The 23,467-nt window shown below is 43.9% G+C and overlaps 2 protein-coding genes across 2 annotated transcripts; one reads left to right on the top strand and one right to left on the bottom strand.

Moving 5' to 3' along the window:
* Positions 1-8: 8 nt before the first annotated feature.
* Positions 9-6,839, top strand: RABEPK (Rab9 effector protein with kelch motifs). The gene is given in 9 exon segments (XM_065419021.1): positions 9-66; positions 69-84; positions 788-850; positions 1,224-1,381; positions 2,429-2,581; positions 3,611-3,772; positions 4,443-4,592; positions 5,991-6,140; positions 6,510-6,839. Coding segments are annotated over 9 exon segments (1,218 nt in total). The 3' UTR covers positions 6,818-6,839.
* A 3,215-nt stretch (positions 6,840-10,054) lies between these two features.
* Positions 10,055-15,020, bottom strand: HSPA5 (heat shock protein family A (Hsp70) member 5). Its single transcript, XM_065418921.1, has 9 exons — positions 14,967-15,020; positions 14,704-14,833; positions 14,359-14,590; positions 13,586-13,723; positions 13,097-13,209; positions 12,627-13,017; positions 12,033-12,270; positions 11,602-11,769; positions 10,055-10,933 (listed from the first exon to the last, which is right to left on the bottom strand). Exons 2-9 carry the CDS (start codon positions 14,817-14,819, stop codon positions 10,377-10,379), a joined length of 1,953 nt encoding a protein of 650 aa, XP_065274993.1. The 5' UTR covers positions 14,820-14,833; positions 14,967-15,020; the 3' UTR covers positions 10,055-10,376.
* Positions 15,021-23,467: the final 8,447 nt, after the last annotated feature.

Genomic DNA, 23,467 nt, shown 5'->3' with positions numbered 1-23,467 from the left:
CGCAAAGCATGCTGGGAGCCATGGCTGCCCGGGCTGCGGTGCATGCTGGGCAGTGTAGTCTTTGTGGGCCCCTCCATATTCGAGGTGGGCGGCGAGGAGAGAGGCTTGACCCCGCCCCGCCGAGCGAGGCTCGGGCCCGCGGGGCGGGGCGGAGCAGGCGGAGGGGAGTGAGGGCCCGGGCCGGGCGCTGTAGCCGGGGCAGCCCGCGAGGCGCGGTCACTTCTCCCAGCTCGCGGGTTCTCCGCCCCCCGGGGGCAGCGGCGGTGAGCGGGGGCGGCTGGGCCGGGGCCTGGCTGCGCTGTCCCCGGGGGCCGAACGGGCCGGGACTGGAGCCGGGCAGTGCCCAGCGGGTCGCCTGGTCCTCCAGCCCGCCGGCGCGTCCGCTCCTCCGCCTAGGCAGGGCCGGGCACCCGCGTGGGGCCGCGCGATCAGCGACCTTGTGGAGACGATGGGACGGGACCGGTCCTGCTTGCGGGGGAGGGACTCCGGGGGGATTTCCCCGCAGGCACTGGGGGAGGGGGACCTCGGGGGGATTTCCCCGCAGGCACTGGGGGGGATTTCCCCGCAGGTACTGGAGGGGTTTTGGGGGTCTCGGGGGGGGATTTCCCCGCAGGTACTGGAGGGGTTTTGGGGGTCTCGGGGGGGGATTTCCCCACAGGCGCTGGAGGAGTTTGGGGGTCTCGGGGGGGGGATTTCACCGCAGGCGCTGGAGGGGCTTGGGGGGCCTGCAGGGAGAGAGACTCTAGGGGGATTTCCATGACTCTGGCTTTGCCTTCCTCTGCTCAAGATTCATGAGGCCGAAGCTGCTGCCGGTTCTGGAGCCTGGAGCTGTCCCCCAAAGGGCCACATGGTCAGTGCACCCCAACATTCCCCATTCATCCTCAGTCCCCCCACCATGGCTATCATTTGTTAGATTGGCATCAAATTCCCCTATTAAAGCCCAATAAAGCACCAGCTTCTTTGATGACTATATGGGGTTCATATTAGAATGTGGGGGATGTTTTTTACATTCTTCCCATCAATAAATGGCACAATCTTTTCACTTAATCTGTATTCTAAACTTTCACTTTTCCCCTCATTTCCCTGTTCCAGGAGTGGTTTACACCCTTCTTCTCTGGCACAGCACTTCCCCATTGAAGGCACTACAAATATCCCTGTCCTTCCCTCCCCAAACCTTTGTGTGCACGCCAGGCCTGATTCATGCCTATATTTCCCTATTCTAGGTACACACTTGTCCCCCTTGGAGAAAGCCCTAGTGCACGCGTTGGCCATAACTGCTTATATTTGCCTCCAGTTCCAACCGCTGGGAAAGGCAAAGTGGTCATCGTCGGGGGAGCAGACCCCAATGGCAGCTTCTCCGATGCCCACATCATAGATCTGGGTAAGAACAGGAAGTGTTTAGCAGTTTTGTTGCCTGTTACGCTGTCTGGCCTTGGAAACCAAAAAGTCTGTTCAATCTTCACTGTGTTTGGGGAGGTCAGGCCAGATCCATGCAAATACCTCAATGGGACAGCAAAAACTGTGATGATAAGGCCTAGAAACAGTGACACAGCTTCTTACAGCAGGTCTACACTACAAATTTACATCAGCACACCTGCACCGCGTCTGGTGAAGATGCTCAGTCTAAGCCAATGGGGACAGCTCTCCCATCTGCTTAATAACTTCACCTCTGCGAGAGGCGGTAACTATGTCGGCAGGAAAAGCTTGCCCACTCACGTAGCACTGTCTACACCTGAGGCGACGGTCGGCATTACAACATTGCTCTGGGGTGTGGATTTTTAATACCCCTGAGCGATGTAGTTCTATTAAAGTAAGGATGTAGTGTAGACCAAGCCTTAGTCTTGAGTGTTACAACCTGTCCAGATGGATGAAGGACCCAATCCTGCAGCCACATGGGTCTGAATATGGCTGAGGATGTCATTGAAGGATCAGAGCCTAGAAGGAAATAGGGTTTCAAGTTTCTTTATATTCTGGACTTGAATCTCATGTCTGTGTCCTGAGCTATGGACATCCATAGTCATTTTGTTGGGGGGTGGGAGGGGTGACCTAAGAAAGATATTGGGTGATCTGTCGCATGCTTCTGTGCTGGAGTGTGTTTATGGGGACACTTTCAAGTATTAGACTCCACACTTGTCAAAATTAGAATATGGGCTAACATCAAGGGGCAGTGTTGATAGACTAAAGTAGCTCATCTCAGTTGAATTATGTTGTCTTATATTGAAAGGACTAACTGCCCTGAGACTTACCCCTTGAGGAGGTGGCCATCAGCCATCTATCTATGTCTGATTGTCCTCAAGTAGCATTTGTATTTAGCTGAAATTTGTTCATGGATTACACTATGCCTCAGTCAGCCTAAGGTAACTGTAGCAGTACTGGAAACACCAGTGTTGTTGCAAATGGAACTCTGCACTTACTCCCTCCATTGCAGATAGACACCAGTGGGCAATGCCTGGTTGGGTGGGCCTGTTGCCTCGATATGAACATGCCACCTTCATTCCCACAAGCAGCCCCACTAGCCTCTGGGTGTTTGGAGGGGCTGACCAGTCTGGAAATAGAAACTGTGTTCAAGTGCTGAATCTAGGTAAGTGTGTGGTAGAATCTACCTATCCCAGCCTTCTCTCTTTCTTTGTTGGACAATTGGATATGCACCTGTTATCCATGTGAGAAACTGTTTGAATTACTTTGTTAGATTTGTAAAGTACAGGTTACAACTTCAAAAGCTGTATTTACAGGCAAACGATTTCCTCTATCTCCTCCTAGGAGCGTTAAAGACGAGGTAGAATCAAATCTACGACTTTCTAAAATGCTGTGGTGACTTTTGCAGTGTGACCCTCAGGTTCCTTGCCGCAGGGAATGCACTGGACACTAGTGCTTCACAGCAACGAATCCCATGCTTGGCATTAACAGGAGCATTTTTGTGCCGAATGAATGGGTCCTACCAGAGCCGTATCAGCCCACCATGCAGTTCAATGTGTGTGGGCCATTTGAATGAGAGGTAGTGTGGTCTGCTCTGTATGGATATTAAAGATTCTTAAGAAACTAGGCGTTTGCCCTGGAGTTGTTAACCAAAAATTACTCTCCCTTCTCTGTTGTCTTATGTGCCTGTTTTTTACCTGTCTGTTGTCCTCCACTACCCAGGTGACAGCATTTCAGTGGTGCTGCATATATATTGCTTGTAAAGAGCGTTTTTTAAAAGTCTCAACTTAGGTAATGACCGATTCCCTGTAAAAATCTCTAGGTGTGGAATAAATACAGGAGCTCTGTAGCATTAGTGGGAAATCCTGGGAACCATATTTGATTTCAGCATACAAATACATTCCACAAAATCCTATGTGGCTAATGTAGAATGGACATAGCTCTTTGTCAGGTGGTGTAAACAAACCTGAATTAGAAACATGCAGCTGACCAACCTTTCACTTGCAACTTGGATTTTTCACTCATTTCCCAAAAGTCATTTTTTGCCACTTTTGACTTTTTTTTTTTCCCTGTCACTGTTTTGTGTGTTTAATAACTCCCTAGTCAAGTCAATCTCAGCTCTGAAGAATTCATATGAATAAGGTAACTTCTTGTTATTTATTTGTGAATAATTATCATTTCATCTTTTAATTAGAAACAGGAATCTGGGAAAGTCCTAAAGTGACTGGGACTCAACCACTCCCTAGGACATTCCACACGTCATCAGCGGCTATAGGAGACCGGCTTTATGTTCTTGGAGGGGGAGATAAAGGAGCAGAGCCCGTTAAAGATCCACAACTTCACGTGTTTGACACAGGTACCTCTAAATAACTAATATTTTGTTACACTGAGTTAAATGATTTATTGTCAACTTGGACTGAAAGCTTGTGTGGCACAGAGATGAATAAAGGCCTGGAAATGCAAATAATACATAAAGAATTAGGTAAAGTGGTATAGTGTATTATTAGACACTGGTTTTTGGCTACAGGTTTAAATTAGATGGATGAGCTGTACACCCTACCTGAAGCTTATCAACACCACACAGTCACTGGGGAACTGGGTAGTATCTTCAGAGGAAAGTATCATTGGCATTGCGGGAAGGGATTGAGGTGTATTGTCAGAATCCTCCAACTTCTACTACAATTTGCTGCTAGTAGCCATTCTCTTTCAGAAGTGGGAACATATGCTGCTCACTTCACTATGAAAGGACAATATGTAGAGCAAGAACAATGATTTTTTTCTACTACACCAACAGTGTGTAATTACTTCTAGATGAGATGTACAAATAGCTGCATTTCTTTGCTGAGTATGTATTTGAATTGCCTTTTGCAACAATCCCAGAAACTAAACGCTTGAGGCTTTTGTTATTGATTTAAAAATCATCTTGTCAGACTTGGTCTAGAGATCCCTAGACAAGTGTTTCTGGTTTAATGTCTTTACAGAACTCCAACAATGCACCACATAATCATATGTATTCCCATTTCTAGCCACTTTGACTTGGTCGCAGCCAGAAGTACATGGTAATCCTCCCTCACCTCGGCATGGCCATGTGGTGGTTGCAGTTGGGACCAAGATTTTCATACATGGTGGGTTATCTGGTGATAAATTTTACAATGATCTGTTCTGCATTGATACAAGTAAGTATATAAAGTAGCTATAGCTGCATTAATAAGTAGTGTGATGTGGTCTGCTTTGAGAGAGACCATCTCTTACAGAACCACTAAAATAACTATTGGAAAGGTGCAGTAAATATGCTCCAGGGTGGCTGGTTGGTGCTGGGGCATGTTGCTTTTGTTATTTGTCATGCTGATCCTCAGTTCTTAAGCAGGCAGAAATCCTATTGGCTTCAATGAGAGATTTGTCTACAGGTCTAATGGACTGGGATCGGTGGTGACAATGCAAAAGTGTGTGTGCAGGGCCTCCCCTCTGTCAAAGCCAACTGCTGGTTACAAGCTGAGAAATATGGGCATTTCTGTAATATGGCTATGGAGATAATTACTATTTGACGTATCCAAGAGCTGAATGTATGTTGCTGTTGGGGTTCTTTTGACTGCTGAAAAACTGCTTGACAGTGATTAATTACCACAAAGTATCTGAAAGACTGGCACTCCATGTTTCTTTCATAAATGGCTACAGTAGCATATTCTGTAAATATTAATTAAAACAATGCTCTGTCTTTACTGTGTAAGGCACTCTCATGAGTCAGAATGGCAGTGAAAGCTCTATCCATTCTATTGATGTTCTATACAAGTAGAACCTCAGAGTTACCAACACCTCGAGACTGGAACTTGTTCATAACTCTGAACAAAACGTTATGGTTGTTCTTTCAAAAGTTTACAACATTGACTTAATACAGCTTTGAAACTTTACTATGCAGAAGAAATATGCTGCTTTTAATCATCTTAATTTAAATGAAACAAGCACAGAAAAAGTTTCCTTACCTTGTCAAGTCTCTTTTAAATTTTCCCTTTATTTTTTTAGTAGTTTACATTTAACACAGTACTGTACAGTATTTGCTTTTTTAAAAATCTCTGCTTCTGCCTAATTGCGTACTTCCAGTTCCAAATGAGATGCATGGTTGACCGGTCAGTTCGTAACTCCGAGGTTCTACTATAGTTGCTCCCCTATTATATATGGGAGGGAGAACATCCTCAACCAAGTGTACTCCTGCTGGTTGTTGGTACCACCAGAAACTCCCATGCAATGGAAAGAAGAAATCTAGCACATCCCCATAAAAGGAAAATCTTTGTGCTTCCACCAATGCCACCTCCCCAGAAGGACAGTACCTCTGATGCAGGAAAGTGCTAAGTACCTGCAATTGTTGTTCATATCCAAAAGAACAGCAGTCTTGTTACTAGCCTGAGCTCTTACAAGCAAAGCCCAAGTGTGACTGCTTTAAAACAAAAGCAAACTCAAAGATGGGGCTGATTCAGAGGATTTCAGACCCTGCCCAACTATTGGCCTTTTAATGCTAATAAATAGCCGTTTATTTCATTCTATACAATGTAGCCACTGATTTATTTTTCTGCCCATAGATGATATGAGATGGGAAAAGTTACCAGCTGCTGGTGATGTCCCAGGAGGACGGGCAGCCCACTCAGCTGCTGCCTTTGGAGACCATCTGTACATTTTTGGTGGAATGGACCCAACTGGGGCACTGGATACAATGTATAAATATCACATAGGTGGGAAGTTTTTTTTCATAAAATTCTACAAAGGTTTTTACCCTTAATTACTGTATGAAAAATATATTTTTATCATAGGAATTATTATTACATCTTCCCTGGAAACTCCAAACCCAATTCCCTTCTTGGTTACCACAACTTTACACCAGTGTGTGTCTATTGAAATCAGTGGCATTACTCCAATTCTACACTGGTATAATGTGATGGTTAATCAGCACGACCTCCCCACCCCACCCTCTTTTTTTTAGGGGGTTATAACATTGCAGACTAGTCCATAATTTGATGATGCCACTATCCTTGTTCTTCTTTCCAATTTTGTGAATTTCAAACTGATTTCACAGTGAGTTTTATGTCTTTTTTGAACTGCAGAAAACCAACAATGGACGCTATTAGAATTTGATTCTCCTTTGCCCCCTGGAAGGTTGGACCATTCCATGTGCATCGTTCCATGGCAAGTATGTGTCAATGTTAAGAACAGAGATTCAGCTGTAACCAGCAGAAATACAATCGGGAAGGAAGCAACTGAAACAGTCAGTGATGAGGGGGGCTCCGATCAGAAAAAACAAATAGGAAAAGACTGCACAGAAGACAAATTGATGTATTTGTTTTTAATATTTGGTGGGATGGATACTCAAGGGGAGATTCACAGGGACTGTATTGTGAATCTGATTAAGTAATAAAACCAGAGTACTCAAACTGTCCACTTGTATAAATCTAATTCTTTTTTCAGTGTTTATAACTGACAAGATCACGCCAAGAAATTAAATTCTGGCATGAACTGAGTGTTGTGCTAAGAAAATCTTATTTATTAAAATTCTCTTGTTATAGATGACTCTATTTATTACTTTGCCTTCCTGGGCTGCTGTGTATATTTACATGTATGTAATGTCCTTCACCTTAAAGGGTCACAAACTCCAGAAATGTGTACAGCTACCTTTTATAGTCTCCTTCAGAGGATAGATTTAATGCATATTTTGCTATTGGCAAGAGTGGAGCTGAAGCCCAGGTGGCTGGCTCTGGAATCTGCCTTGTGATCAAGTTGAGCTGATGGAATGTGCTTTGAAGGAAAAACTAAATTTCATCTGTTTGAGGTAACCTTTCCATAGCAGCCTTCTGGTTAGCAAGTCCTCTCCATCTCTAATTTCTCAGAACTGGTCTCCATGGAGAAAGTTTGGCATAAATATGTCAGCATGGTTAAAACTCTCTTGCTATATTGGTCTAATCCCTAGCTTGCCTCTTATTCCACTTTTTCTTATCAGTTTGGAAGTAGTATACAGTAGAACCTCAGTTATGAACATCTCAGGAATGGAGGTTGTTTAACTCTGCACAAAATTATTCTTTCAAAAGTTTACAACTGTACATTAACTTAATACAGCTTTGAAACTTTACTATGCAAAAGAAAAATGCTTTCCTTTTATTGTACATTTTAAGAGTACTGTATTTGCTTTTATTTTTTGATCTCTGCTGGTGTGTGATTGAGTACTTCTGGTTCCAAAGGAGGTGTGGTTGACAGATCAGTTTGTAACTGAGGTTCTACTGTATAAATTAAACTTGGAAAAAAAACATAAGGGTGTTCCAGTGGTATAACTAGCATTAAAATTGGCTGTGTAGATAAGCCCCTACACATGCTCCCCTCAGGTGTGACCACTGGGTAGCTACAATCCTCTCACAATACTGAAGTGTAAAGGTCCTGGATTTAACTTGATACTAGTGATGGGCACAGTATCCATATAGGCAGTTACCTTATTTTTACCTACTGCTCAATTATATTTATGCTGCTGAGGTTTAAAACTAGTGGGTGGGTTTAATTATTCCAAATTTAATTCTTATGCCAGTGAGCCTTTCATTTAGTATCTTAAAAGTTAACTGCAAGGACAAGGAAGGTTTGTCATTTAAAAAAATTGAAGTGTATTCCTAGATAAGCCAAAGATGAAATTGTAAACTAGTAATAGGGGCTGAGATCTGTCCTCTGTGAAATCCATTTTTGGTGGCTTTCTCCCTGTAACTTAGTCTTAAAGATCAATGTTAAAGTGAAACTTGGCAAAGCCCATTCTGCTATTCAGCTATGAGTGGTTGCTAGGTCTATGGAAGGTGGGACATTTTAATACTACTAGGAAATGGATAGTGAAGTGGAAATATTAGTTAACATAATTGGACAGTGATGGCAAATAAAAAATTTATTCTGAATCAGAGGTACTATGCATTGCCCCAAATAGTTCATGTGGCTGTCAAGTGAATGAAGGGGGAAGGCAAGTTCATTACACATGAAGCTTTTTCCTCATGGTTCAGCAAATAAAGGAACTGGATGCATTAAGGGATTATAAATATGGCATTATGCTGAAGAAAGTAACCATACCTTATTTTACAGTACTGTGTCCAGGTTTGACTTACCCTCTTAGTGTGTTAAAGGCCAAGAAGTGGTTGTTCAGTTGAATGGAGTTTAGTGTGGAAATAAGAGGGTATGTGACTGGGACATCAAAAACTCAGGATCTAGTAAAAGCTACATACAGCCTTTTCACGGTAATGGAGGAGGTTATTCCATTGAAGTACTCACACTTAAAGAGGAAAATCCCTGTAGTGTAGAATGAGATTGCTTTTTAGTGCAGTACTTCTGCATCTTTAAATAGTCTCTCTGCCCAGCTGAAAACAATGCATATAAAACATTTTCCTGTCTTATCTGGGCCTAATAACTTTCTATTCAAGTCATACCACTGCTTTCAGTGTGACATTTGTAGGATTGGGCTTTTAGAATGCAAGCTGTGGGTAAGGAAACTAATTCCTGGTAAGTGCCATACAGAACACTGGAGCTAAATCAGTACTGCCAGAGAGCCTAGGAGTGCATGATAATTAGCTGCATGGTTCAGCCAGGTATTTCCTACACTATACTGTTTGCTAAGCCTCTGCTACACCATACACTATAGTCACATTTCTGTGCCTCAAAGCTGCACACATCCAATAGCTCTTAAGAGGCTACCAAGTCAAAGGACACTGGGAGTGTCATCTCACCACTTTGAAAGTTAGAAATCAGCTTTGGCATTAGAAAATAGAAATCCTGTTAAAGCCAAGATACATGAACAGTATGTTTATCACAGACTGGGATATACCTCTACATACAACAGGTTTGGAATGTGATATCTAAGTACAGAACAAAGCACATTAAGCCTTACAAACAGGTGGGTTGGATTTTAGTAATGTGGTAGAGTTTTGTAAAACCATACTATAAATACTAGCAGAAATGCATACTGAAGCACAACTTAAGGAGAATATGCCAAAACAAGTAGTTCTCAGAAGGCATGTATGTTTTGTATTGTACTATTGTGTCTCTCTCTAGGAGACCAAGTTTGGCTTAGTTTAGTATTGCTGAATCACAAGTGCAGCCAATTGTTCAACTATACCTTTCAGTTGATCTGTTCAGCTGAACACAACAGCTATGCTGATCCATAGTAGCCCCCTTTCCTGCTAATGGGAGGAAAAGGACCAGCTGGCTAGGTACACAGCACCCCTGCCAAAAGTACTTTGTACCTATGGGTGCTTTAATGTGCTTCAGGGAAGCTAAACTTGAGTGAGCTGTAGGCACTAATCTTATTAGTTGTAGTAAAAATCATCCAGCCTTCTTGAGGCTGACTTGGTCCTCTCACCCCTTGGTTACCTAGAGAAGCACTGATTTGGACTTTAACTGCTCACTGAACCTTAAGGGAGGTAGGTCCTTTTTCCTAGCAAGTTAGGCATGACAGCTGTCCAGCTACTAGCAGCACTTCAGGTTAAATGCTTACACTGAAGTGCTTGTGGGACTATTTGCAGCATGAACAGAACTTTAGTTGAAAAGAGCATTTTAAGGAAGTGAACTGCACCCAGTGAGTTTGGTAGTCTAAGCAGACATGCCAGGAAATAAGAAGTTAAGCTAGATCCAGTGTAAGTAACAAATTTATTGTGGTCACTTGGGTAGAAAAAAGTTCTACACACAATGCACATGACCAGTTAGGATGTTTTCCACATGAACACTTCTAAACCCCAACTCATTTTACAGTCCCACCCCACTACCCTTTCCCTCCCACCTCCCCACAGACATCAAGCAACTGCTAATGAAAAGCAGTAAACAGCCACTTTGGGCTAACATTTCCATCTCCACTCAGAAGTGAAGATTCCAATTACATTCCAGATTAGAGTTCAATATTATCTTAACAGAAGAGTTCCTGAGTCCAGTATTTACAAGGTAACATTCAGAGATCCCAAGATTTACAGTTCATCCTTCTCTCCTGCTTCCTCTTCAGGAGGAGGTCCCGCACTTCCATAAAGCTTGCTAACAATTGGCTGGACAACCTCCTCCAGTTCCTTCTTTTTAGCTTTGAAATCTTCAATTTCAGCATCTTGGTGGCTTTCAAGCCATTCAATCTTTTCCTCTACTGCCTTCTCAATTGTTTCCTTATCTTCAGATGAGAGTTTGCCACCTAGTTTCTCTTTGTCCCCAATCTGATTCTTCAGGGAATAAGCATAGCTTTCCAGCTCATTTCTGGTATCAATACGTTCTTTAAGCTTTTTGTCTTCCTCTGCAAACTTCTCAGCATCATTAACCATCCTCTCAATCTCCTCTGGTGTCAGACGGTTCTGGTCATTGGTAATTGTGATCTTGTTTTTATTTCCTGTGCCCTTATCTTCCGCTGTAACACGGAGGATTCCATTCACATCTATCTCAAAAGTAACTTCGATCTGTGGAACACCACGAGGAGCAGGAGGGATTCCAGTCAAGTCAAAAGTACCCAGAAGATGGTTATCCTTGGTGAGAGGACGTTCACCTACAGAGGTAAAAGTTTTAGTTTGTACCTGTATCTAAAGGGGGGGGGTTACATGTGGTTTGACATGGCTAACCTTGGGTTTTGAACCTGTATTTTTGTTTCACTTTAAGGGGGGTGAAAGCCCAGCTAAAATTTGGGGACACTTGAATCTTTGAATGATGACCAGATAAAACACTACTTGTTTGGGAGTAGGCTAAGTGTTCAATTTTGGCTTTATTTAGTTGCCTGGAGCAGCATGTTCCTTTGCCTGTAACAGTAAAGTGGAATACTGAGCCACCCAGGTTTGTAGTAAAAAGCCTTTGCAATATCAGTCTTTTAAACTGAATGGGGGCGATTTAGACTTCTCCCTCTAGAGACCACATGATTAGAGCCCTCATGAAAAAGGGAGGAGAGGAACTCTGGACAAATCCAATCAAGCACTCTTACTAGAACACAAGTATTTTTGAAGATGCTACAAGTAGCCTTTTGAATTGGTCTGTTACCAAGGTCTCCCCACTAGAGGAGTTCTCTTCTCAAGGGCTATAATGAGGAATTCTGACATGACCTTTCTTTTGAGGCATGGTCATTTATTGCTCCATGTCTAACTTAGTAAGGCTTTTAAAAAGTTTTCACAAGACAAATGTGTACAGGATACATCCTATTTTAGTTCAGTGATACAGGACACTTACCTTCATAGACCTTGATTGTTACAGTTGGCTGGTTATCAGAAGCTGTGGAGAAAATCTGTGATTTCTTGGTGGGGACAACAGTATTTCTTGGGATGAGCTTGGTCATAACACCCCCAACAGTTTCAATGCCAAGTGTCAGAGGACACACGTCAAGTAGCACCAGGTCACCTAAAAGACATTTTTCTAGCTTTAATCCTATTCACAGTTAGAGATTCACCCCAAGTTGTTATACTAGAAGTTACAAGGGCCCATGGTTACTGTACCCTTATGAAAGCACGGCAAGTATAGACTGTTCCTAGTGACAATGTTAACTAGAATTTAGCTTCCAAGTTGAGAACAGAAATCATGTACCAGGCTTACAAAAACCTGCTCCAATACTTGTGGTAAAGGTGTAAACATTTGGCAAGCTACTAGTTTAGTTTTGCACCTACCAGTATCTTGGTCACCCGAAAGGACACCAGCCTGAACAGCGGCACCATAAGCAACAGCCTCATCTGGATTGATGCCACGAGAAGGCTCTTTGCCATTGAAGAACTCTTTAACAAGCTGTTGTATCTTGGGGATTCGAGTAGAGCCACCCACAAGTACAATCTCATCAATGTCTGATTTCTTCAGGTCAGAATCTTCTAGAACTTTCTGCACAGGCTTCATGGTGGAACGGAACAGATCCTAAAAACACAAGTAGTTACAATAGTAAGGTAAGGCACTTTCTCACCTATGCTGGAGAAATATATCTTGACAAAGTGTGGTCTCAACAAATGACCATGAGCAAGCCAAAACACACACCAAGTACTGACTCCAGCCAGATGTGAGTTTACCATCTGTCCTTGGGAAGAGAAACTAAGGCAAGAGACTTGCCCTACTCCCATGTGAACTGGGGAGTTATTGCTTCATAGCAGAGTTACATTTAATGTGTTTTGTAAATTTAATTCAGTATAAGCAATAGCTGAACATACTAAACATGCAAGTAACTCCAGCCACTGATTTACCTCAAAGCAACTGTAACTGTAGCTTCAAATACTAACCATATTCAGTTCTTCAAACTTTGCCCGAGTCAGTGTCTCAGAGAAGTCCTCTCCTTCGAAGAAGGACTCTATTTCAATTCTAGCCTGATGCTGAGAGGACAAAGCTCGCTTTGCTTTCTCTACTTCCCGCCGTAGCTTCTGTACAGATCTATTGTCCTTCCTAACATCTTTTCCAGTTTTCTTCTTGTATAACTTGATAAAGTGTTCCATAACACGTTGGTCAAAGTCCTCTCCACCCAAGTGAGTATCTCCATTTGTAGCCACAACTTCAAAGACACCATTATCAATTGTGAGGAGGGACACATCAAAGGTTCCACCGCCTAGATCAAATACAAGGATGTTCTTCTCACCCTCCCGCTTATCCAGTCCATAAGCAATGGCAGCAGCAGTACTGTTTTGAAGAAATAGTAGTTAGAGAACTCACAAGGCCTAGTACAGCAAGACATCTGTAGAACAGTTAAACTACTTACGGTTCATTGATTATTCTCATTACATTCAATCCAGCAATGGTACCAGCATCCTTTGTAGCTTGACGCTGAGCATCATTGAAATAAGCTGGGACAGTGACAACAGCATGGGTAACCTAGAGGAGCAGGATGAAGATTAATGTAACAACTTCAATAACCAGCAGCAAGAAAGCAGCTGAAAACTTGACAATTTCAAAGTGTTAGAGGGATTGCCACTGCCTGGAGAGTGCCTTCTCACCTTCCAGGTGAAGAATGGCTTCCTTTAAGGCTACCTCTAGAGGGCCCAGACAATAACAGAATTAAGCAAAGTTCAGGGGGTCCTGTCTGAGCTCATCTTCACATCTGCAAGTGCTCCCAGCCAAACTGGGTAGAAATTAAGATTCAAACTTTGGTCTGCAGCTTGAGAGATTTTCATCACCTGCCACTTTATCATTCTGGAAAGCTGCTGCTTCTACAAGATGTCACAGTTGACCATTTGTTATGTTAACCTACCTTCTTTCCTAAGTAGGCCTCAGCAGTTTCCTTCATCTTTGTCAAAACCATAGCAGAAATTTCTTCTGGAGCAAATGTCTTTGTCTGTCCACCACCAACATCAACTTGTATATATGGCTTGGTCTTCTTTTCAACAACCTACAAGGACAAGAACACTTCAGTTTGAAGAAAAAATATATTTCTAGTCGTTTTAAATCTTTGAAGAGAACTGAAACCTGAACAATGCTCACTACTCAAAAGTCAAAAAAGAGATAAGAGCAGAAGACAGATGTTCTCTCCAGTAATATTTTATGTCAAGAACCCACATTGATTACAATTAGGTACATGGATATTACATGTCAGTTCCATTCCCACAACCTATACATTTCATTTTGATTCAAGGCAAGATATTTAGCATACTGAACTACAGTACTCCAGTTATGGGACAGAATATGTGAATGATGGTAACTGTTTCCATCCTAATCACCCTCCCCAGTGAGTAAAAAAGTTACAGGGTTTATTGGAGAGCAATTAATGATTTTTGGATGTCCAAGAGAATTCATTTTGCAATTATGAATAAGGGGAAGATACAATGAAAACGTAAGTCACCTATTGGAGTGTGGGTCTAAGACCCACAAGACCTATTGTGCCATAGTCTGCATCTGTGACACAGCAGACCCTAATCACACCTCAGTCCCATAGAGCTTCAACATAGCATCTGAGCCCACAGGTCACTTCCCCCAAACCAACGTGGCCTGGGCCAGGTTCGGCACTGAAGTGGGACTCCGCAGTACCTTGAACGGCAGGTATTTGATATCCTGCTGCACCGACGGATCGTTCCACGTGCGGCCAATCAGGCGTTTGGCATCAAACACGGTGTTCTCGGGGTTCGAGGTGAGCTGGTTCTTCGCCGCGTCGCCTATGAGCCGCTCCCCCTCGGGGGTGAACGCCACGTAGGACGGCGTGATCCGGTTGCCCTGGTCATTCGCGATGATTTCCACGCGGCCGTTCTTAAAGACGCCGACGCTGTGAAAAGCAAGGCAGGGTGAGACGGGCCGGCCCGGCCCCGGCCCCGCGGGGCCGCAAGGAGGGAGGGACGCGGGGACGCGGCCGGGCAGCGACGCCCCCGCTCTACGCACCATGAGTACGTGGTGCCCAGGTCAATGCCCACCACGGTGCCCACGTCCTCCTTCTTGTCGTCCTCCTCGCCGCGCACGCTGCCCAGCAGCAGCAGCACCAGCAGCGCCCGCCTCATGCTGAACCGGGAACCTGCGGAGCGCAAGGGAGAGGAGAGCGGCTCAGCGCCGCGCCGGACGCAGGCCCGCCGCGCCGCGCCGGGAGGCAGGGGCACTCCATCGGCCGGGCCCCCAGCCCCACGCACTAGGCCGCACGCCCCACTCACCGTCACCGCGCCTCGCACACACCCGCTCCGCTCGCTACTGCCGTCGCTATGCCTAGGCCGCCCCGGCCGCCTACCCTTATATACCCTCCCTCACGGCTTCGTGGAGGCCAGCTATTGGCTGCGGAACCCGCGCTGGAACCTTTCCATTGGTTGGCGCCGACTAAGCTGGCCACTCTTGATTGGCGGAGATCAAGCTCTCCGCAATGACGTATGGCGTCGCACCCCTCCGTCATCGTTCCATTGGCCCGTTTTACCCGTGTCGCGGACCAATCAGCTTCGAAGGGACAGTCAAGCGGAGTGAACCCATTGGCTGGGAGCAGTCGTCACGCTGCAGGAAGAGAGAGGCGGCGCCGGTCCATTCTGGAAGTTTCGATGGTTACCAGCCCCTGGGGAGGGAGTCGGGAACGGGGGAAATGGGGGCGAGGGGTTGCCAGGAGAGACCAAGGAGCGAACGGCCCCGGGGTCACAGCTCCTGTCCCCACTGCCACGCGGGGCCTGGGGCACTGTGACGCTCCCCCCACAGGGGCCTCGATGGGCCAGAGGACGGCGTGACGTCCCACTGAGGGGTCACGGCGGGCCTGGAGACTGTGTGACCTCCCCACATGGCAGCCTCAACGGAGCAGGGGACGGCCTGACGCTCCCCACACAGGGGCCTTGATGGGCCAGAGGACGGCGTGACGTCCCACTGAGGGGTCACGGTGGGCCTGGAGACTGTGTGACCTCCCCACATGGCAGCCTCAACGGAGCAGGGGACGGCCTGACGCTCCCCACACAAGGGCCTCGATGGGCCAGAGGACGGCGTGACGTCCCGCACAGAGGCCACGACTGGTGACAGCATGACATCCCTCATGCAGGCCATGACGAGAAGCCCTGCACGGAAGGCACAGCAGAGCAACGTGACTACCCCCGTGGGAGCTAGGATGGGGTGATATGATGTGTCCATGCACATTATGTCACAACACAAATTCTCTGATGTTATTGTATGCGTCCCATAGAGAAAGTTAGAGAGAGTCAGGTGTCAGTGTGTTATCTGCATTGTAGACTGACATAGCGTAAAACAAAACCCTCCATTTCCATGTAAAACTGCCTTATAAGCATTAACTTGTCAAGAACTGGGTTTTAATTCTCATCTTCAGGTCTTTCTGAACAGAAAAAAGAGGTCTGTTTGCTGATATAATCACACCCTTTTGGTTTTTGCTGCCCCGTTCAAATTGGAAAATGAACAGGTCCTTCCTATTAGGTTTGGCACTTTTTAGGCTTTGTTATTGAGTCACAATGGCTTGTTATTGCACCACCACATCCTGACACAAATCTCACTCACTCCTTCGCATTACATCAGCCTCAAGCTATCACAAGTTAGGTGGAAATTCAATAGTTAATCATAAAATAAACTGTCACTACACATTTAACTCCCCTAAATTACCCCTGAACTACCAATAGAGTAGATTTTTGTGCCCTCCTATCTAATCTATATATGTAGCTAAACTTTAAACAAAATCACCTTCAGGCAAAATCTATGTCTGGCAAGTTTCAGCTGAAAGAAGAAAGTTTTCAGGAAGTTAAAAGTGACAAAATAAAAAGCTAGAATGAAAACTGTTATGCATCCTTTAAAAGGCATTAAGCTTGGAACCTAATCAGTTTGGAAACCTAAGTTAAAAGAAGTTTCAGGTATTGTACCGATTCTCAAGTCCTCCTGTCAATTTTTGCAGTTTTACAATCACATTTTCTGATATTGTTTGTCTTTCTCCTGTAGTTGTGTTGAAGACCCAAGCAAACAATGCCCAAGAAAGCAACATTTTAGAACAATTAAACCGTTGACTTGTGAGGAGACAAACCTTTCAGAGGAGCTGGACTGAGACTAGACTAAATACAAAACTCATTTCTTCCATTTATCTTTCCCTTAATAAATTCTTTACACGGACATTCAACATTCTCTCTCTCTCTCTGTTTCTCACACACACAAGAAAAAATCCAAAAATACATACTAAAGAAGCTATTCCCACAAGTTAAAGAAGAGAGAGATTGTTGTTATATTTAAAAAAAAATAACGGAGAAGCGCTCACAGTGCAGGAAGCCATCTAAGTACATATACAGATAGATTAGATTTATACAAAGAGAATGTTTGTACAGTGTTCTAAACATAAAAACGCTATATCAAGACTGGTTATTGTTGCATGAGCTGCACTCTGCTTAAGTGGACAGCTTTCTTAACACCAAGGGTTCTCAAACTTCATTGCACTGCGACCCAAAAATTACTACATGACCCCAGGAGGGGGACCGAAGCCTGAGCCCGCCCAAGTCCCATCACCCCAGGCGGAGGGGCCAAAGCTGAAGCTCAAGGTTGCAGCCCCAGGCAGGGGGCCTGTAACCTGAGCCCCGCCACCCAGGGCTGAAGCCCTTGGGCTGCCCCAGGCGGTGGGGCTCGGGCTTTGGCTTCAGCTCCAGAGCCCAAAAAGTCTAACAGCAGCCCTGGCAACCCCATTAAAACAGGGTCAAGACCCACTTTGGAGTCCCGACCCACAGTTTGAGAACAACTGCTTAACACCATTAAGTGAACTACACAGGTTCAAACAGTGCCAGGAGACCATCAGGAGAGACAAAGAGGCCAAAACTACAGTATGTTGTGCTGTCCCTACTCCCTACATGTGTAAGTCACTGCCATTTTTATTTCCCCACTCACCTTTTTTCAAATATCTTCTTTTAACCTTTACATTATACCAGTGGTGGGCAACCTGCAGCCTGTGGGCTGCACGCAGCCCATCAGGGTAATCTGCTGGCAGGTCGCGAGACAGTTTGTTTACATTGACCGTCCGCTGGCATGGCCGCCCACAGCTCCCAGTGGCCGCGGTTCGCCGTTCCCGGCCTTTGGGAGCTGCGAGAAGCAGCGCAGGCTGGCCACCGCTTTCTGCAGCTCCCATTGGCCTGGTATGGCAAACTGCGGCCACTGGGAGCTGCGGGCAGCCATGCCTGCGGACGATCAATGTAAACAAACTGTCTTGCAGCTCGCCAGCGGATTACCCTGACAGGCCGCGTTTGGTCCGCGGGCCACAGGTTGCCCACCACTGCATTATACAGTCTTTGACTTTGGAGGATTTGGGTAGTTTATATATATATGCACTTTATTTATTTTTTCTTTGCCGTTATTTCTACTTTGTGTTGACACAGTATTGTTATATAATTTCCTTCTTTTAAGGGACCTTAAGTTACTGATTCAAGTACTGTCCTTAATCTTCAGAAGAGGACTCTCTCCTGGCATATACCTATGCTTCCTGGGAGTTGGATGTAGTCTGGATACTCTATTTCTCCTCAGCAAAACTTGTGTATATAAGGGGAATGTTTTTCTCTTCCGAGCTGAGAACATATTTATTGATGTTTGTTTAGCTCTAGAGGAAGCAATCTCATAATAGTAGCAAATGTTCTGGGTTTCTTTTTGGAATATAAGGTGGCAGCTGACTCTATTGTACCCAACCTTAACAGTGTGTAATATGCTGTATGTTTTTGCTTGACTGCCATTATTGGGCATATTTCAATTTGCCACATTTATCATCATTGTTTCTAAAACGTTATTAAAAACTAATACCGTTTTTTTAAAGATTCATTTGATCAGAGAAGGAGGCCTGAAGGAGTTAGGGTGTGATGATTCACAAAAAGACTGGTGGATAGAGCTTTGGAGGTGGTAGATAGGCACATTTTTCATATTACATCATGAAAGGTTGCTTGGAAGGGAAATCTCCAAGGATAACTCTGTTGCTGCAGGAACATGGTGCTGGTGATTCAGTAAAAGCTTTTCTCCCTCAATCAGTACTGACCCCAATGCTCAATCATGATGCTAGAGGATACCACACTAATATTTGTAAAAAGGTTTGAGGTCCTGGAATGGAATGTTCTTAGTGTTAGGTAGCATTATTAATTAATTTATTATTATTTCTAGAGCTTCCAAATGTAAATGAGAAATTAAATAGAGTTACTGACAACATTTGGTTATTACAAATACTTTAGCATTTTTCAGAAGAGTAAATGTGTTAAACCTGCTGTCCTGATAACATTTTGTGCGAGTAATTACATTCCACCACACTGAATTCTCCCTGCTGTGTCAATTGGATACAAGATTCTCCTTCATCAGTGAGGATTGTCAGGGTGTTGGTTGAGAGTCAGGAGCTCTGGGTTCTATTCCTAGCTCTGCAACTAACTCACTTTGTGACCTTTAGCAAATTATTTAATCTTTCTGTGCCTCAGTTTCCTTATCTGTTAAATGTTGATAATACTTCTCTATCTCACAGGGTAGTTGTGAAGCTAAATTAATGTCTGTAAAGTTCTTTGAGTTGAAAGGTTCTAAAGAAGGGCTAAGTAACATAATTACTATGATAGTATGATTATTATTAATTTCCTATCCTAAACTGTTGTGTAACCTAGCTGTTAACTGTTAATCAACTGCTTTGTTCCATCCTAGAGGTGGCTGCACTGAGCAATCCTGCCCTGCTCTGCTCTGGATCACATTCCATATACAGTACCACTCCATCCTATCCCCGGTGTGGCTCTGACTCCTTAGGGCAGGATATACCACCTGTTTGTAAAGTACTGTGGGAGGAAAGGCACTATAGAAGTGCAAGAGATTATCTAGAGGCATTATAGAGAATGATGCTAGTTATCTAAATTGCATAATCTATAGAAGTGAACTCTGCAGAAGCTGTGAGCAAGGTAGTTGAAAGCAGAAATATAATGTATAATGAATGAGTGATTTTTCACATAGTTGTTTATATTTAATAGACATATGTGATAAAGCCAGTTCACAATAAACACTGAAGGTTTGCTATCCTCATTAGATAGTCACTTCAAATCAGGGAGATTTCTCCACTGGACTTTTCCCTCAGCTCAGAGACAAGTTGCCTTTCAAGATTCTAGTAGCTTCTACAACTCAGATGCCTCAAAAAATAGAAGACAGGGAGACAGTGTTCAGAATAGGCAGGTTAGCAGGTGCTATATAAAGAAAGTGTTATTGGTGCCATTTAAAAATCATCACAGTTGGGGAGGGAGAGGGACTATAAACCCACTGATTTGGAGGTGAGGGGATATGTGTCAGAGGAAGCACAAGCTATGCAGTTGCAGTATGTGATTGAGTTCAAAAATATTTTTTACTCTCAGTCGCCACAAGGTGGGCTGTTAGTCTTGGATTCAGTTATAATAGGACAAGTTTCCATATCCTCAACTCCTTCAAATGGGGAAGGAATAACTAGTTCTTGGTGTGATGGGTCTTTAGACTCAAGCTATCAGAAGCTGAGCAGTTATAATTTATTTAAACATATCTAAATCAGACTTCAAAGTAGCAGCCGTGTTAGTCTGTATCCGCAAAAAGAACAGGAGTACTTGTGGCACCTTAGAGACTAACAAATTGATTGACTAACAAACAGATTGACAGAGCCAGACGAGTACCCAGAAGTCACCTCCTACAAGACAGGCCCAACAAAGAAAATAACAGAACACCACTAGCTGTCATCTTCAGCCCCCAACTAAAACCTCTCCAGCGCATCATCAAAGATCTACAACCTATCCTGAAAGATGATCCCTCACTCTCACAGATCTTGGGAAACAGACCTGTCCTCGCTTACAGACAACCCCCCCAACCTAAAGCAAATACTCACCAGCAACCACACATCACTGAACAAAAACACTGACCCAGGAACCTGTCCTTGTAACAAAGCCTGATGCCAACTCTGTCCACATATCTATTCAAGTGACATCATCATAGGACCTAATCACATCAGCCACACCATCGGGCTCGTTCACCTGCACATCTACCAATGTGATATATGCCATCATGTGCCAGCAATGCCCCTCTGCCATGTATATTGGCCAAACCGGACAGTCTCTAAGCAAAAGAATTAATGGACACAAATCTGACATCAGGAATCATAATACTCAAAAACCAGTGGGAGAACACTTTAACCTGTCTGGTCATTCAATGACAGACCTGCGGGTGGCTATCTTACAACAGAAAAACTTCAAAAACAGACTCCAACGAGAGACTGCTGAGCTGGAATTGCAAACTAGATACAATCAACTTAGGATTGAATAAGGACTGGGAATGGCTGAGCCATTACAAACATTGAATCTATCTCCCCTTGTAAGTATTCTCACACTTCTTATCAAACTGTCTGTACTGGGCTATCTTGATTATCACTTCAAAAGTTTTTTTTCCACATACTTAATTGGCCTCACAGAGTTGGTAAGACAACTCCCACCTGTTCATGCTCTCTGTATGTGTGTATATATATCTCCTCAATATATGTTCCATTCTATATGCATCCAAAGAAGTGGGCTGTAGCCCACGAAAGCTTATGCTCTAATAAATTTGTTAGTCTCTAAGGTGCCACAGTACTCCTGTTCTTTTTCCAAATCAGACTGCATCTTGAGAAATGGGAAGGTATTGGATGAAAAGACACAAAGCATACAGCTACAGGAACAGTGACTTCAAACATCATCAGTCATGTGATCTGACTGGCCTAAATCTTGCACTTTACTATATGTCAAGATTTAAACTACTCCAGTCCATGCCACTTGCTTACCTGAACTGAAGATGCTGTTTCTGTGCTCTACATCACTTACCCTAGCTTGACAACTCTGCATCTTAGTAAAATGTCTGTTATCCAAATATACAGTGTAGTTGTAGCTCTGTCGGTCCCAGGATATTAGAGGATATTATCCAAATAGTGGTTAATCAAAAAAAGACAGGTCATTGGTGAAATTTCATTCCCCCTGGAGACTTGGTAATCACAGATTTATATTCTCTGGAGATGCATAAAATTTAGCAACCACTGAAATGTAAAATAATAAAAAATGAAAGGCTGTAAAACACCCTTTCCCACGCCCCTCTTTACTGACTCAGTCACTGAATCCATCCACTCCACTCTTTCCACCACCCTCCACTTCTCTGCCCCCTCTCCTATTTCAGAATCCATCCTAATTGGATAACTTTCCCTCCCCATCCTCTTTCTTTGCTCCTTCTCCCACTCTGCTGAATGCTTCTGGATAAAGATCCATGATCATGTGGACTTTCTTCACTGCAAAGTTATCCTCTTTCAGTTCTTTCATCTTCTTGGTCAAGCCACACTACTTCTCCATTCTCCTTGACTACATAATTCCAGCTGCCTATGCACCACCTTTGATTCCCTCCTCAAATCCTCCTTTATCTCTGCCTCCTCCATACCAAATCTTGCCTACTTTTTAAAGAGAAGATGGACTACCTCCACCATCATGTACCTTGTCTCTCCTTCTTCCTGTTATTACCCTTCTCTTTCTCTACAATCACCAACACTATAGTCTTTTGCCTGCTATCCCACTTCAGCTCATCATCATTTCCTTTACCTCCAATCTCATCCTTAATCTCGCTCTGTCTTTATGGTCCTCATCCTCACGCAGAACGCAAGCACACCATAGCGTCTCCATCCTAAAACAAGCACCCCTGACCCCACCCACCAGCCTCCCCAAATACTGCCCCAGCTTCCTTCTTCCCAGCTCCTCCCAGTTCACCATCTAACATTCCTTTCTTCCACTTCCATCCTGGATCCTTTCCAATCTGGGTTTGATCCTCTCCACCACACTGAAACTGCTCTCACCAGGACCTCTAGTGATATCTTCATGGCCAAATCTCAGGGCCTCTGCCCCAAACCACTGTGTGTGAAAGAAACTGGAAACCAGATGAGACAGGTGGGTCAAGTTAAATTTGGAGAAGATGAAGCTGACAGTAGGAATGAGAAAGGATTTTGAGGGCAAAGTCACAAAGTAGTGCATAGTCCTGAAGTCCTAAGATGTTAGTTTTGATCTTTAAAGCCTTTGATGGGGTAAGTCCAAACTATCTCAGAGACTCTCCCTCTGTTCTCTGCTGTGACAGCTAGATTGACCAGGGCAGTCTCCCATAGTAAAACAATCAGAGATGGGAATCACAACATATAGCCTGTGGAGTTTCCTAAAGTAGAAATCAGGATGAGACAAAGCCTTTATATATTTAGATAACAATGCATGACTCGTCTCTTTGCACAGGCTTTTCTCCAATCCTGAAGCAATGGGAGAGCGCAGCAACAGTCTCCTGGATAACAGTCACCAGTGGCTAAGAGAGGAGGGAAGTGAAGCAGTTAGGTCCTACTTCAAACATGATTCATTATGAATTTCAATTATGTAAATAGTGTCTAGATACCACCCTCAGTTAGAAATTGAAGGGAGAATTGCTTTAAGTCAATAATTATTTTTATACGAATAAAAAGGTAAAATGCAAAATTTGTATATGTAAGATCCATAATGGGCTTAATGTGTAAACTCCATTTTTTTCTTGTAGTTTCAGCTACTCTTCACATTTTCCAATTTCCAGATAAACTGATCTATTTGTAGGCTGCAATAAGTAACAGAACAGTAGCATGGCTATTTTTGCATACAAACAACTGGAGTTTAGTGTTTTACTTCTTGTATGTAAACATAGTTTGTTGCTTGACTTGGTATATCCTGAGCAA

Source organism: Emys orbicularis, chromosome 18, assembly GCF_028017835.1.
Source record: "Emys orbicularis isolate rEmyOrb1 chromosome 18, rEmyOrb1.hap1, whole genome shotgun sequence".
Lineage (NCBI taxonomy): Eukaryota > Metazoa > Chordata > Testudines > Emydidae > Emys > Emys orbicularis.
The sequence above is the reverse complement of the archived record's forward strand: the minus strand, read 5'-3'. Positions and strand labels throughout refer to the sequence as shown.